At 34.1% G+C, this 14087-nt stretch overlaps 1 protein-coding gene and 1 long non-coding RNA gene across 2 annotated transcripts in view; one reads left to right on the top strand and one right to left on the bottom strand.

The window, feature by feature from the left end:
* The window catches only part of LOC135118962 (uncharacterized), a 115599-nt gene that overhangs the window by 73493 nt on the left and 28019 nt on the right, over window positions 1-14087 (top strand). The gene's annotated exons all lie outside the window — the stretch shown is intronic.
* Window positions 1-14087, bottom strand: part of LOC110379922 (uncharacterized) — a 55108-nt gene that overhangs the window by 33143 nt on the left and 7878 nt on the right. The window contains exon 2 of the mRNA XM_064042196.1: window positions 13646-13763. Within this exon, the coding sequence (XP_063898266.1) occupies window positions 13646-13703 (58 nt within the window). The 5' untranslated portion in view covers window positions 13704-13763. The remainder of the gene's footprint in view (window positions 1-13645; window positions 13764-14087) is intronic.

Here is a 14087-nt window from a genome sequence, read left to right on the forward strand (position 1 = left end):
TCGAATTGATAGAAATTTGTTCGAAATTCTTCTACGAATCTATACATAATAACAGTACCTATATAAGTGTGTACTTATTTCTTTACTTGAAATATCGAAAAGTTTCTTAAAACATAAGTAAAAAAACCGCCAAACGCCGCCATATTAAATCACAGACTAAAAATAAAAACATTGCTTTTTTTTTCTGTCGCCGCGTTCCTTTTAACGTCATTAGGGAATTTTTCGCGCATACTGGACGGCTAGCACTATAATTATGGCCTAACAAACAATGTACCTTCTCAGAAATGCAAGCGTAGCCGCGTGTAAATACATGTATGTGAACAAGACTTCTATTTTTAGAAATAAGCCGTTCTTTTTGGAAAGACGAAAAGAAGAAAAAATGGCGGACGCTGTGTGAATATTTAAATAGTGTAATTCATATTCATGTTGTAGTGTTGCGAGGGATAAACTAAACGGATTTTGTGTTCAGATGCGTGATTTAATTTTGCTTATAGGCAGCTGTTTTTTTCGTGTGTTTCGTGTGTTATTATTAGTATGTTTTGTATTTTTTTTAATTTCGTTAAATATGCGACATTTATACAATTATGCAATTATTTAACTTAAAAAATAATAAAATTGATTTGACTTGAAAAAAAAACTATAACTAGCGTCATGTGGGAACTTCTCGACGAACCCAAATTAAAATAAGCCTTTCTCAATAAATAGGAAATCTCACACTGAAAGAACTTTTCAAATCGGACCAGAAGTTCCCGACAATAGCGCGTTCAAGGAAAAAATCTTCGGCTTTATATTAAAATATCAATTATACTTACCTGGATTAATACTGATGACCATTTTCAAACTTCAGTTGCTTAGGTATATATCCTAGACCCAAAAACATGAGCCTTGCTTTGAAGTTACAAGTTTTAAAACCTTACATTATAACCACAGATTATATATTATAATGTTACAACCTAAACCTTTCCACATCTGTCGGTCATCGAATATCAATAGCGTCCAATCATTTTAACCTGACCTCTGTCACTCTATTACTTTCATATAAGGACGGGTCAACTTATACTGGTATTTTACGTCCCGGCTGTCTTCATAGTATTTAAAATTTTAATGGGCTGAACGTTTAAATCATACTTTTTAATTGATTCGTGACTTATCGTAATGTGAGAGCTACTTAAGTCTGAGGTAACATGTGTTCATGACGTGTAGTGCTGTTTCCTGTGTCTTTGCTTGCGTTTTGAGGGAAATAAGATCATGATTTCGTGGCATATTTGGAAATGTTTTTTTTTTAGTTTCGGTTTTTCTGATTCTATAATATGAAATTATTCACATAGTTAATGCGTACTGAATATTATCTGTACCTAAGTAGGCTTATAGAGGAAATATTGTTTTGCTCGTTCGCTTGTAAAATTCTCTCACTATTGTATAGCTAGACTATCCTCGGGAAACAAAGGCTACCTATATTTTATGCGGGTAGGTGTAGAATTTTACCACGGGACGCAGGTGAAACTGCGGGAAAAAGCTAGTATTTGATATATTGAACCTATATTCAAGGTATAGGTTTTTCAAATTATATAATACTACAATTATTCCTATTTTTAATGTGTACTAAAATTCTTTAAATCACACAAAAAACAATAAAAAACCCACATTTTTGTACAAACTAGAAACAAACTCGTAAAGATTAAAATAACTCACAACCAGTTTAAGTATAAAAATAAAAACGTAACCAAGTATAAAGCATTTCAGTTTTAAATTAATTTCTTTAGGTGGTCATTTTGTAAGCAATTAGTGCACGAGCACACATTACGAGTGGACGGTGCGTTTTTAATTAAAACATTGTTGCGACTGTGGGGATAGTGATGTCTTCTTTACTTGTAGGCCGAAATGCGTGCCACAAGGAGCTATTGCCTATCTACCCTCAACCCAGTTAACCGGGCAATTCCCGTTACCCTTAGGTAAGACTGTCAAAATCACTTCTAAATACCCATAATGACTGCCAAAGATGTTCAATTAGGAGACCTACAGTTTAACGTGCTCTCCGAATCACGGTTATTGGTGTCCAAGTTATACTTAGAAAGTACATAGAAAACTTAGAAAATTTGCATTGGTACTTGCCCATGTACGAACGTAATTTACCTTTATTTTCCAGACTATTCTTCTGTCGGCTTAAAACATTTAACTATTCGGCCTTCCCACACCCCTAGCCGAGTTACCCACATCACTACAAACAAGAGTTTATTACGAGCTTAATATTAAAATTATAGTGACACCGACACTCGGGCAATTTGCTTAATTACCGATATAAATCCTTTTACTAAGTATATCAGGTTTAAGAGAATTATACTCTTTTATGTAGCTGACATTACAGTGGGCTGGATATTTTTTACATTAAATTATGTATTTGGCCCTTGGAGGGTAATTTTGAAACTGTTTAACAGTTGTTTTTTGTAATTTTTGGGTGTAAGTGGGAGGTATATGTATTTTGTGTGTGAAAATATGAATTTTGAATTTTCTTAAAAAAACTGGTTTATCTCTTACCTTTGTGAGTTTTTAGTAAATGTGAAGGGTTTATTTGTTTGAACAACTTAATTGCCGATATTATAGGTTACATTTAACCTGTGCTGAAAATAGTTCTTTCGAGATACGAGTCAAACTGCGAGAAACAGACAGTACTTAACATATAAACATGATCTTCTTCTTTAACCTATTTCTTTTTAATTTTAATTCAATCAATCAGACACATCCATAAACTTATGTATTTAAATCATAATAGTTGTAATGCAAAGGCCAGCATTTCCTGAGAATAAGACACCGACCTACATACTTACTAAATATTATAATGCCCATAACGGTGTTAGGTTAGCAATTCCTGGTATAAAGGATAACTCTATATCATATTATCGGAAAACTAAAGTATAGGTTTCAATAAGTTATTTCTGGATAATGTTTCTTTAGGATTTCCGAATTATGAGGTATCTGAAATAAAAATTTACTTGAATATTTTCAAAACCTATGTATCGACTTCGCGTATGGTATAATATCTACTCAATAGAAAGTGTATACCGACTGTCATTTGAACATCTTTGGCAGTCGTTGCGGGTACTCAGAAGCCAGAAAGACATCCAGTCTTACCAAGGGGTATTGGGTTGCCCGGATAACTGGGTTGAGGAGGTCAGATAGGCAATCGCTTCTTGTAAAACACTGGTACTCAGCTGCATCCGGTTAGACTGGAAGCCGACCCCAACATAGTTGGGAAAAGGCTCGAGAGTTGATGTTTTCCGGACAACGGTTTATTTCTGAATTATCAGGTTGCTCAAATTAATCATAAGTAAGAGTAGTGTTTTTCGACCTTTGCATGAATCAACCCCTTTTATATGAAGATATATTTTGAAACCTTTCACGTTGTTTTCCTGAGTAGGCAAATGTGTGTATTATGTCACTTAGAAAGTAAGAGAAATAGAGGTAGCAGAGATCTCATAACTTAATTTTACGATAAAAATTACTTTGTCTTTCGGTGACCATACATGTTACTGTTACTGTTACAGCCTTTTTTATCGCCCCACTGCTGGGCACAGGCCTCCTCTCACACGGAGAAGGATTGAGCATTAATCACCACGCTTGCTCAATGCGGGTTGGTGATTCCAGACTATATTTCCCCGGGTTTCCTCAAGATGTTTTCCATACCCTGGTGACCATAATACATATTTTATTTTTAACCTTTTTATGATGATGTAGTTTTTCCAGTAATTAATGGGGTGAAATTGAGTAGTACTTATTGGTTCCAAAAAGTACAAGTTATCAAAAAACCTATTACAACATTAGCCTGTATTATTTAAAGCAGGCTATATTTTACCCCATTCATCGCAAAAATCTCTACAAAGAATCACATTCACCACATTAAAAATATGTCAAAAATTAATTTAAAGCATCGTCTATATTAGCGGAACTGTCGCAAACGACATACAGTTAACCCGAATACCGTCTCAGTTCCGGCGTCACTAATATGGTTGACGGACCGTGTGCAATAACCCTTATATGGTTACATTAACCAATTTTAGTGTGATAGTGGTTGAGTGTGTCATTTCAATGTGATAGTGGAGTGTCGAAAAACTGTTAAATGCGTGCCCCTTTGCGAAGGGTGATAATAAAAGTCCCCAGACTGGTCTAGATCTATAGTGCCTAGATTAGTCCAGATCTTTTTATCAGTATTTTGGTTTTGGAAAGTTTCACAAATCAGACCGGAGTCTGGGAGTTGGTGGTTTTACCTACTTGTTTCGGAGGGCAATTAAAGCCGGCGTCTCCGAATGCTAAGTACCCAGAAGCAGTCATTGTTAGAATTTGCAGTCAGAGGCCATCAGGCGGACTTGAGAACTCTAATAATTATGACCAGAATTGCTCAAAGCAGATTCGGAATTTCAGACACTTAGCTAAGTCCAGATTTCCTCAAAATGTTTTCATTCGCCTTCACTCAGCCAGTATCCAAGATATAGAAAAGTACATATGAGTAACTTACATAGAAAACCTGGAATCAAACCCACATTCGCACCTAAGAGTCAGCTCCCTTAACCAATAAACCACCACGATAGTAAACCCCATTTATTTAACTTTGCCAAAATCACATTAACTTTAGTTCAAATAACCGACATTGTTCACGACTCCCACTACTAAGAAACGGCCTTCCCACTCAAAAAAGGTCACATGTGTCAATACTTGTAAGTACTTCAAAATTGAACCTAATCACAAGCGAATAAGGACTATATTATTTGTTTTGTGTATGGTCTTCCGACTCAAAAAGGTAGTATGTCTCAATACCAACACGTAGTTCAAAAATGAACTTTATTACAAGGGAATAAGGACTATGATAGTTTTGTATTCTATTTGGTGACGGCCTACACAGGACCTTGCGACCTACTTGATGACGTCATGGGTTTAAATCCTTTGGTTTATAGCTTAGATTCTGTTTCTTTGTTAGATTTGTTTTGATAGTAGCTTTTTGGATAAGTTTTACCCGGTTTTTGAGGAAACTACTACTTGGATATGGATGGAAAATATGTTATGTTTTGGGGTAGGTTTCAAACTAACATTACACCAAATTTTATGCAAGTCGTTTCAGCCATTCTTTCATTATAATTGTAAGAGACACATGTAGTTACGATTGCATTAATAATAAAGCTTTTCCCGCACTTTCAGATTTATCCTGAAGAAATACCTAACTTAACAAATAAAATTGATTCACTTAATCTTTTCTTACACTTTGACCAATAATACAAAATTTTAATCTCAATACACTTAGCCGATTAACCACGAAAGATTCACAAGACACAAAGTTACATCCCCATTAAAACCACATACTTACCTATAATATGGGTACATAGTTTGAATAAATATACTTACAAAGACCTATATAACTTCTAGAAAACTATAGAAAAGTCTAGAAGTGTTTCAGACTGGTGTTAACTTGACAAAAGGAGGGATCGGTCAAAGAAAGTCTTTGTACCAAAACACACCGCAGGGTGCTAAATGTTTAAAAAGGTGTTGTGAATGTTCTAGGGTTGGCACTCACTTGTATTTTTCAGTAAAACTTTCTGAAATGTGAAAAACATATATCCTTTTAGCTTTTTATATTACGTACTACTCATTCTGCCTAGCTATTTCCCAACTGTATTGCGGCCGGCTTTCAGTATAACTGAATATAGCTGAGTACCAGTGTCTTACATGTAGCGACTGTCTATCTGACCTGTTCAACCAAGTTACCCGTACAAATGCGATGCCCCTTCATGAGTCTCATTATCGCACTTTCTGGCTTAGTTGTAACGACTGCCAAAGATGTTCAAAATTACATTACTCGTCATGATTTAGCTTAGATGCTCACTCAAGTGGATGAACTGTGTGAATGGCAGGAGATATGATAATTCTGAGATGACAAAGGTACCACATATAAATTAGGTAACAGGTAACACAAATAGATCCCAACTTAAGAAACGAACCCAGAATTTTGTGTCCTCCAGGTTTCCTTACGCCCGCTAATCCGAAGTAAAAAAAAAAAACATTGCATAACTCTCGTGGCAACCCTAACACTTATACATTTGATCCCCAGTGCTCAAACGTACCAAGAGTCGTGGACAAAAAAACTTTTGTCCGCACCAAGTGGACCGCGAAGGGAGTTGCGTAGAACTGTCATAATAAGTTCCTTTTGTGACCAATTAAGATCATAGTGGACACAAATGCGAACAAAAACTGTGCAAAAAAGGTGATGGATTAAGTAGAGAGTTTTTGATATAATTGCTGTTTTATTTTTTGGGTAAATTGGGCGTTTATTCTTGTATCGTAGTGTTGGAAGGCTGGTGTCGACACTATGTAAAATGTATAAATATTGTTTTCACATGTGTTTTCTTTTAATTCTTTAGTCACCTATCGTTGTTCACTTGTGGAAAGCTGGTGATAGTAACGTGTAAAATATTGGCTTACATTTATATATTTTATATTTTTGTATTTTTTTGTACAATTTGTCAGAAAAAAAGCCAGAAGTTATTCGGTTAGAAATCTGTATCTAATGTAGAGATGTAAAGAATGTGATAATTGTAATATAATGTGTATGTGTGTGTAGAAGGTGATTGTGTAAATTATTGATTTTGAAAATTATTTTACTAATAGCAAGCCACGTTATTTGTGAGTCATACATCATAGCCTATGTTTTATACCGGTATGGAAAACAGTTCCCTTGAATGAAACAGCTAGCATCTGTCAATGAATATTTTTGAAGATGATGTTTAAAGTACTTTTTGAAATCAGGCGTAGCTTTTTGGAAGTCTAACATTAAATAACATGAAGTTTAAACAAATAATTAAGGTATTGTTTTAAATATCTACTTGGGACGTCCATAAAACTAACCCCATGGTCTAATTCTAAGACCCTAAACTAGGCATTCAGCAGTTTTCATTAGCATTCCCCTCAATAAACATTGTCTTTGTCTTAATTACATTTTAATTACCACCCAAGAAGACGATACGCCGACAGAATACGTAAATAATATTTTGAAAAGGGTTTTCTGAATCTATTGTTAGGATTTTAATGTTGAAGGTTGAAAATAAATATTTTTGCGTTAGAATAAATAAAACCAAACTACCAAAACGGTCCCGTTTAATTTTTTGGGAAAAAGGTATTTTTATGGGAAATCATCAAATGATCCCTCCCGCTGTGGGGGAGTTTCAGTTTCTTACTGACTAAAACTTAAGACTTCTTAAGCCGTTTACCTTTTACCAGGGACGCGGTAACTCGCCCGAACAATCCCATAGTTGGGAAAAAAGGGTGAAAAAAGGATCGAAATATTTATTTTGATAGGGTAGAGTATGCGTTAGAGCTACCATGTACTAGATTTTAATCGTTACTGCAAAATAATCGGAACTAATATTACGTAAGTAAGTACTTTTAGTACACAGGTTCTCTAGAGCCTGAGAAAGGACATGACTACTTTTTACTCAGTTGTGGAAATTGTTTTTCCCAGGACGTGAGTGAAACTACAGGAACCAGTCAGTTACTTAATAAAAAAATTTGATACAAGAAAACCCTTACTGTAGTTGTAATTTCATTAAAAAAAACATTTTGGCTGTGGAAAGTCTATTATTAGACGTGTGAATAAAACACTAATTAATACTAAAGAAACATTATTTTCCATTAAAACGCCATACCGCTATCCAATCATAATTACCAAATAGCATCTCCTAAAAGCCTTGGTGACGTAATCACAGACTGCCCACTGCTACCAACCACGTTATTTACCGGACAAAATCCGCCACGTCATTTTCCGTTTAGCACTGTGTGCCAAACCAGTTAGCGATGTGGACAAAAAAACTTCGTGTTATATGTACCTATTTGATTTGCAGTGCAATAACCTTCGTTTTAGAAAAAAATCTAACGTTTATTTTGATTCTATTGGTCTATACTAGTGGTATACCGTTATAATTAATAGGTGGAATAGAATTGATCAGAAATGAGTGTGTGTAAAAAGTTAAGTAGGACTTATGCAGTCTGTTTAGCATTATTTGCTGTTTATTCAAGGGTTAAGCATTGGTAAGTATTTTCATAAATATGTTAATCTATATCTCTATTATCGCAAGTTAAGTTTGAGCGCAGTGCAAGTAAGCAATAGTAGAGAAACATGAATTAAAATGAAAGGCATTATTCAAATTAAGCTCGGTAAAAAGAGCCTCCAAGCTATCCATATTTACTGTATAATATTTTACTGATATATTATATACCTCATAATATGTATCAGTGTGTATGATAGTGTCATAAGTTATTTTTTACTGGACAAGATAAAAAAAACTATTAAATTACATATAAAGAACCATTGTTTTTGCTAAAAAACTACTGTTGAGGTACAAATCACCACCTTAAAATGGCCATTAAAAACAAAATATCTCCTCACTGTCAGCAATATTTGAACCAATTAAACATTTTGTCCAACTAATTAATAACTTAGTACATAAAGCACTTAATTAGACCCTAATCAAAGCAAACTTATGGCAATAACTCGGGACCAGCAACTTTTGGGACACTCCGAACTTATAATTAATGAAATTAGGAAACACGAAAAAGTTTGGTGGCACAAAAAAGTTTTTATTTCGTTACCATCAGAGACAGACGCTTCGGAAAAAATGTACGAAAATAACTCGAAATGGTGTAGCTTTATGTGGAGTATTTTATAGACAGAGAAATCTGTAGGTACTCTATTATTTTGTATGTCTCTACCAGGCCAGGGGAGTCCCGATTTTTGGAAGGCGAGCGTGGGGCCGAAGCCGACACGCTGAAGCCCTTTTAAGACAACTTTAATAATAGTAAAGGTAATATAAAGCTGACGAATTAATTTGTTTGGTTGAACGTGTTATGTCAGAATTATTTCACAGATAAACGCAGATGGCAGCTCTGAAGTGGAACAAAAGTGCTTTATTTTTTGTATTTTTCGGTGTTTTAAATTAATAATTGATAAAATAGAATTGTATAATTGTAAAATAAATTAATAATAATTAAATTGTAATAGACAGCTGTGTTGCTGGGAAGTTTGTTCTTCACCACTTCTTCTTTCCAGCCATAACACTAGGAAGTGGTGAAAGGGGGGCGTTTTGGGGGTGCTGTCATTGTAAAATTTTGACGTTAAAAAGTGCTAATCGTATTAGCCTATTTTAATAAATGATTTTGACTTTGACTTTTGACTTAGAAACTACTGACCCTATTTGAAACATGCTGTTAGTGTAATATAGCCCAATTCAGGCTTTTGGGTTCGAAGTTCAGCTGTTTTCGCGTCAAGGAGAAAGAAATATCCATACATCCATTTTTTTAACCATTCGAGCTTCCAATATATGTGGGATGAAAACATGAAGAGAATTGAATAAATAAATGAAGTAGATAATTAAATAATAAACCCAGTTTGAACATTTCAAAGAACATTTCTATAACTTTCTCAGCGTTTATTATTCACAAAGACACTTTAATACTATAACACAAAATACGTTTGATATTTTTTCTTAAAGCGCGGTGGCATTTACCCCACGTCTGATTTGAATATTTTAATATATATAAAAGAGAACTTGTTTTTTTCTGCGCCCACGCGCGATCGACCCACTGTGCAGTGTTAATCTTCTTAATAACTATTTCTACTCAATTGATTGACGTTTTTTGTTGGCTGTGTAAGAGTTTAGTGACTTTAAAAGAGTACTTCGAAATACTTACTCAAACATTACTTAATTTGAAGACTTACTTAAGACTTAAGTCAACTTGCAAATCGCCGATTTGACCAATTAGCGACAATTTTGTGACTAGTTATGGTTTGGTTATCGTTAGGTATTGTTAAATGGTGCAACTCACCATTAATGAAAACCCCCCTTTAATGATAATTATTTGTATTCATATAAATGTTCGTGGAAAAGTTTTTAAATTGTAACCAATTGTTTACTCGGAACCTGAAAAATCGTAGTTAACAGTTGTATCGGTCGACTTCCAAAAAATTACAAAAGCTCGTCATCATTTTACTTTGGAGTTCACATTGGTTTTCGTGTAGATCCCAAAAAGACTTGAAAAGTAAAACAAAAGAAAAGCAGAAACATGAATATTTTACCCCTAAAGTACTTCTACACTCTTTGTAGAACAAAAGTTTCTATCAAAACAAGGAAGTTTACAAAGACCTTTTTAATTACGAAAAAAAGAAATACGACGCATTTTCCCCTCAAAGGAACCAATGGATCGAAAACAAAGATAAAATAATAATGATGTACAGCAGTTTTATTTCTTAACAATAGCAGTTAGCGGCCTTATAAGGCTGACTGAATGGTCGAAGTTAGAGTACTTAACTAACTGGACTCGCCGTGTGCAGTTTATGTGAGAAAAAGCCTACTAATTTATGCGCTGGGCAAAGTATTAAATAGTGATTGATAGCTCTCACATTACACAACACAATAAAAACAGTTTACAACACATACACACAATGACATTCATATTTTATGTGTGACTCTATGAAAAAAGTTATTTAGACGTTTAGAAATACAAATTGCATTAGTTTGCTTAGACTTTTTAGAAACATAAAATCGTAGGTAAGTGTCAAAGTCCACAAGGTACCTTTTACGGTGGACTAATTACATATATTGTATTTTAATGCTCACGTATACAGACGCCAGCATATCAAGCTACTCGAATCTGTAGAATTTCCCCAATCAATATTGATCCTTATGTTAAAAAAGTTAAAGGTTCAATATTAATAGGTAAAATTCGCATACAATCTAAATTCTAGAAAGTTCGATCTTGCTAATCTCTTAGGTATGTGGTTTGTCTGACCTTCCAATTTTATACGATACCATCCTGCTAATATCTTGATCTTAGATTTGGTTTTACTGATCTTTTACGGTGATAAGCAAAAATGTTACGTGTCCACGTGTCTTCAAATAAAGTAAGTTAAAAAAAAATCATTTATTTTAAAAACAAATATTCCTAAAAGAAAATAATAATACCTCCTCCAATGAGTTTAAATTGTGTTATAAAGAGATAATTAAAAGATATTTGTCAGATTGTAGTAGATTGATATGCTGTCTTGTCTTCTCTACATACAAGCATGATTGGCAGTCTCAAATCTCTGATAAAGAGAAGGCATGGCAACGTATCCAGTTGGTTCAATGGTCTTAGGACCTCAGACATGAGTAACTACCGAACCAAAAAGTCCCGTTCTAAAACCTCATATATTGATTGCAAAAAGTTTCGATAGAATAATTAGGTAGTTCCTTTATTATGTGGGCGATATAACTTTATGGTATGTGGTATTCCCACGCAGTTGATCAAAAGTTCAGTGGCATAGACTAAACCTACTGAACTGTAGTTTTTTTCAAGATGTATTTAAGATTTCCCGCGGTTTCACCTGCGCCCAGTGGGAACTACTGCCCGTACCGGGATAAAATATAGCCTATGTTACTCGGGAAGAGTGTAGCTTTCCAATGATGGAATAATTTTTCAAATCGGTTCAGTAGTTTCAGAGCCTTTAGGGCACGAACAAACAAAAACATATTTCCTTTTCATTATATTAGTACTAGCTTCTGCCCATGGCTTCGCCCGCGTTGTGTGGTGAAAAGTAGCCTGTTTTAATCTAGGGTATCACCTATCTGCATACCAAATTTCAACTAATTCGGTCCACCCGTTCTGCGTGAAAGCGTAGCAAACAAACGGACTTTCGCATTTATAATATTAGTAGGATACACAAATGAGTATCATAACTCCATTAAACAATTCTTGGAAAATATAATAATTTTCGCGACACACATCCCGGATCCATTTTTCATATTAATAGCGTTCTCGTTATAGCAGAAGTAAGTAATTGTTCAACGAATGAACGTGACCGGAATGAGTGAATGATATGAATGAATGATATTATGAAGGTGTCGTGTCGACAGACGACGGGGTATTTCCTTGTATTGCTTGATTAGTGGGTACTGTATACTGTATTTCAATCTGTCTAGCCTTTTAGTATAAAACATTAGTATAGGTACAAGTTTGACATACATTTTGAAAAAATATTAATAGTTTGGGATGTAATATGTATCATAGCACAGTGTGAAATGTACGACGAGCGATAAAATATTATATCTCAGGATTTAATAAATATTATATTATATCCCATAGCGAAAACGTTAAAGTTTGCTCTTCTCTGAAACTGCACATAAAATTAGTTATCTCATTTTTGAATCAATAAACAAGATATTTTGAGTACATACAATAATAATTACAAAGACGGACCACACACGAAACTAATTTATGATCAAACAATTAATCATTAATTGAATTACTAAGTAATAATCATAAAGCATCACTGTCTACAATTAAAAACAGTTATAACTATCAAAACTGTATAAATTAATACTTAACGTAACTTCGCCTTCTCATCCAATATAAATATTTCATACTATACTAAATTCCTATAAAGAAAATAATGGCCTTACTACAAAAACTTTAAACACTGTTTTACACTTGTCTAAAAAAATTTGGCTACAAAATGAACCATATGTCAAACGTCATAATTTGACATTTTTTTAGACAAGTCTTAAACTGACGTTAAAAAGTTTTTGTGGTACGACAGTAAATGTTTTTACACCACGGAGGAAGGAAAGATAGCGGAGATGCCATAAGGGAGGTAGGTCAAGCGCCTTCTTGTAGGTTAAGCAACGTGCGGTAGGCGTGATCAGTTATTAGAGCCAACGAGACGTTCGGGTTGCTTGTCAAATCTAAACTAATCTGTCAAAGATTGGTCTTGATTGATTGGTGATTTTATTTTGAAAATAAAGGGCAGGTTCTAATAGGCAGTCGCTCTTTGTAAAACACTGGTACTCAGCTGAATCCGGTTAGACTGAAAGACGACCCCAACATAGTTGGGAAAAGGCTCGGGAGGTGATGATAAGTAGGTTTTGTAAAATAAAAGGCGTTTAAGGAGCTAGTAACGTAACTCGTCCCCCAAACACCCGCGATTTTACGCGCTACTTTCTTAAAAGATTTTGCGTTATGACATCTCCGCTAGTAATTTAGTTCTCCTTGTTTCACACTAAAATCACGTAAAACACAAGTGTACCGTAAGCCGTAAGATTTTTACGGTAAAATGTTTGAAAACAATTAAATTACACGGCTTAATTTTTTGGCCGCGATACACACTGGCCGAGTGAAGAAAGATTGTAATTTGTGAACATTTGGAGCACAGTGGACCTAAATGGATTTGGTCACGGAAAAAAATGTGTATCAGTATGTTGTTTTTTTGTCTTTTTTTGCTTAAATTAGTTGCCAATATCAGAATAAAAAACAATATAAGTACGTTAGAAAGCTTTAGGTAAAGACTTCTCGTAGATACGTCGGTAAATATTTTTACGAGCATTGAATTTTGTTTTAAGTTGGTCGTTTTCTCAGAATACGAAAAGTTCATATATTTTTATATTCAAATTGTTTTATCATAGAAAAATATCGTACTTTCAACTTCACATTTCGTAAATTAGGTTTTCAGGATAAAATTCTGAATAAAATTGGAAAAAAATACATGTCTAATATTAGATTCCTTGGACAATATAAAAGATTTTTTTACAAAGTATAATTTGTTTTTATTCTACAAGTAACTAAAATGTACTCTTACCTTTAGCCAAAGCTGCTTGCACGAAGCACAGACAGATTAAAAACTTAAAAGCTGCCATTTTGTTTATTTTCTAAAAGTTTTACGTTTATGAACACTGTGCACTCTTCACTGTATTTACCTGGAAATAAGAAAATGAAATTGTTTTTTAAAATTATCAAGAACAACTGATAAAAATATCTTATCCCTAAGCAAAATCGTGCGGAAGTAGGTAACTTCGCTTATGTCTATCTCTCCGGCTTTCATGCAAAAAACACAAACATCCGAATTGAGACTTCAGTTTAGCTCTCAAAGATGACTTTACATATTCAAACTAACACACAAAGCCTATTTATGACATTTATATAAAATCAAAGAATTATTTTGTGATACTCGACACTTTTTTTGTAATTTTACAGAGCCTCTGGCGGTCACTTACGGAACTAAAATTGGCTTTACAAAAAAT

Source organism: Helicoverpa armigera, chromosome 27 (genome assembly GCF_030705265.1).
Source record: "Helicoverpa armigera isolate CAAS_96S chromosome 27, ASM3070526v1, whole genome shotgun sequence".
Lineage (NCBI taxonomy): Eukaryota > Metazoa > Arthropoda > Insecta > Lepidoptera > Noctuidae > Helicoverpa > Helicoverpa armigera.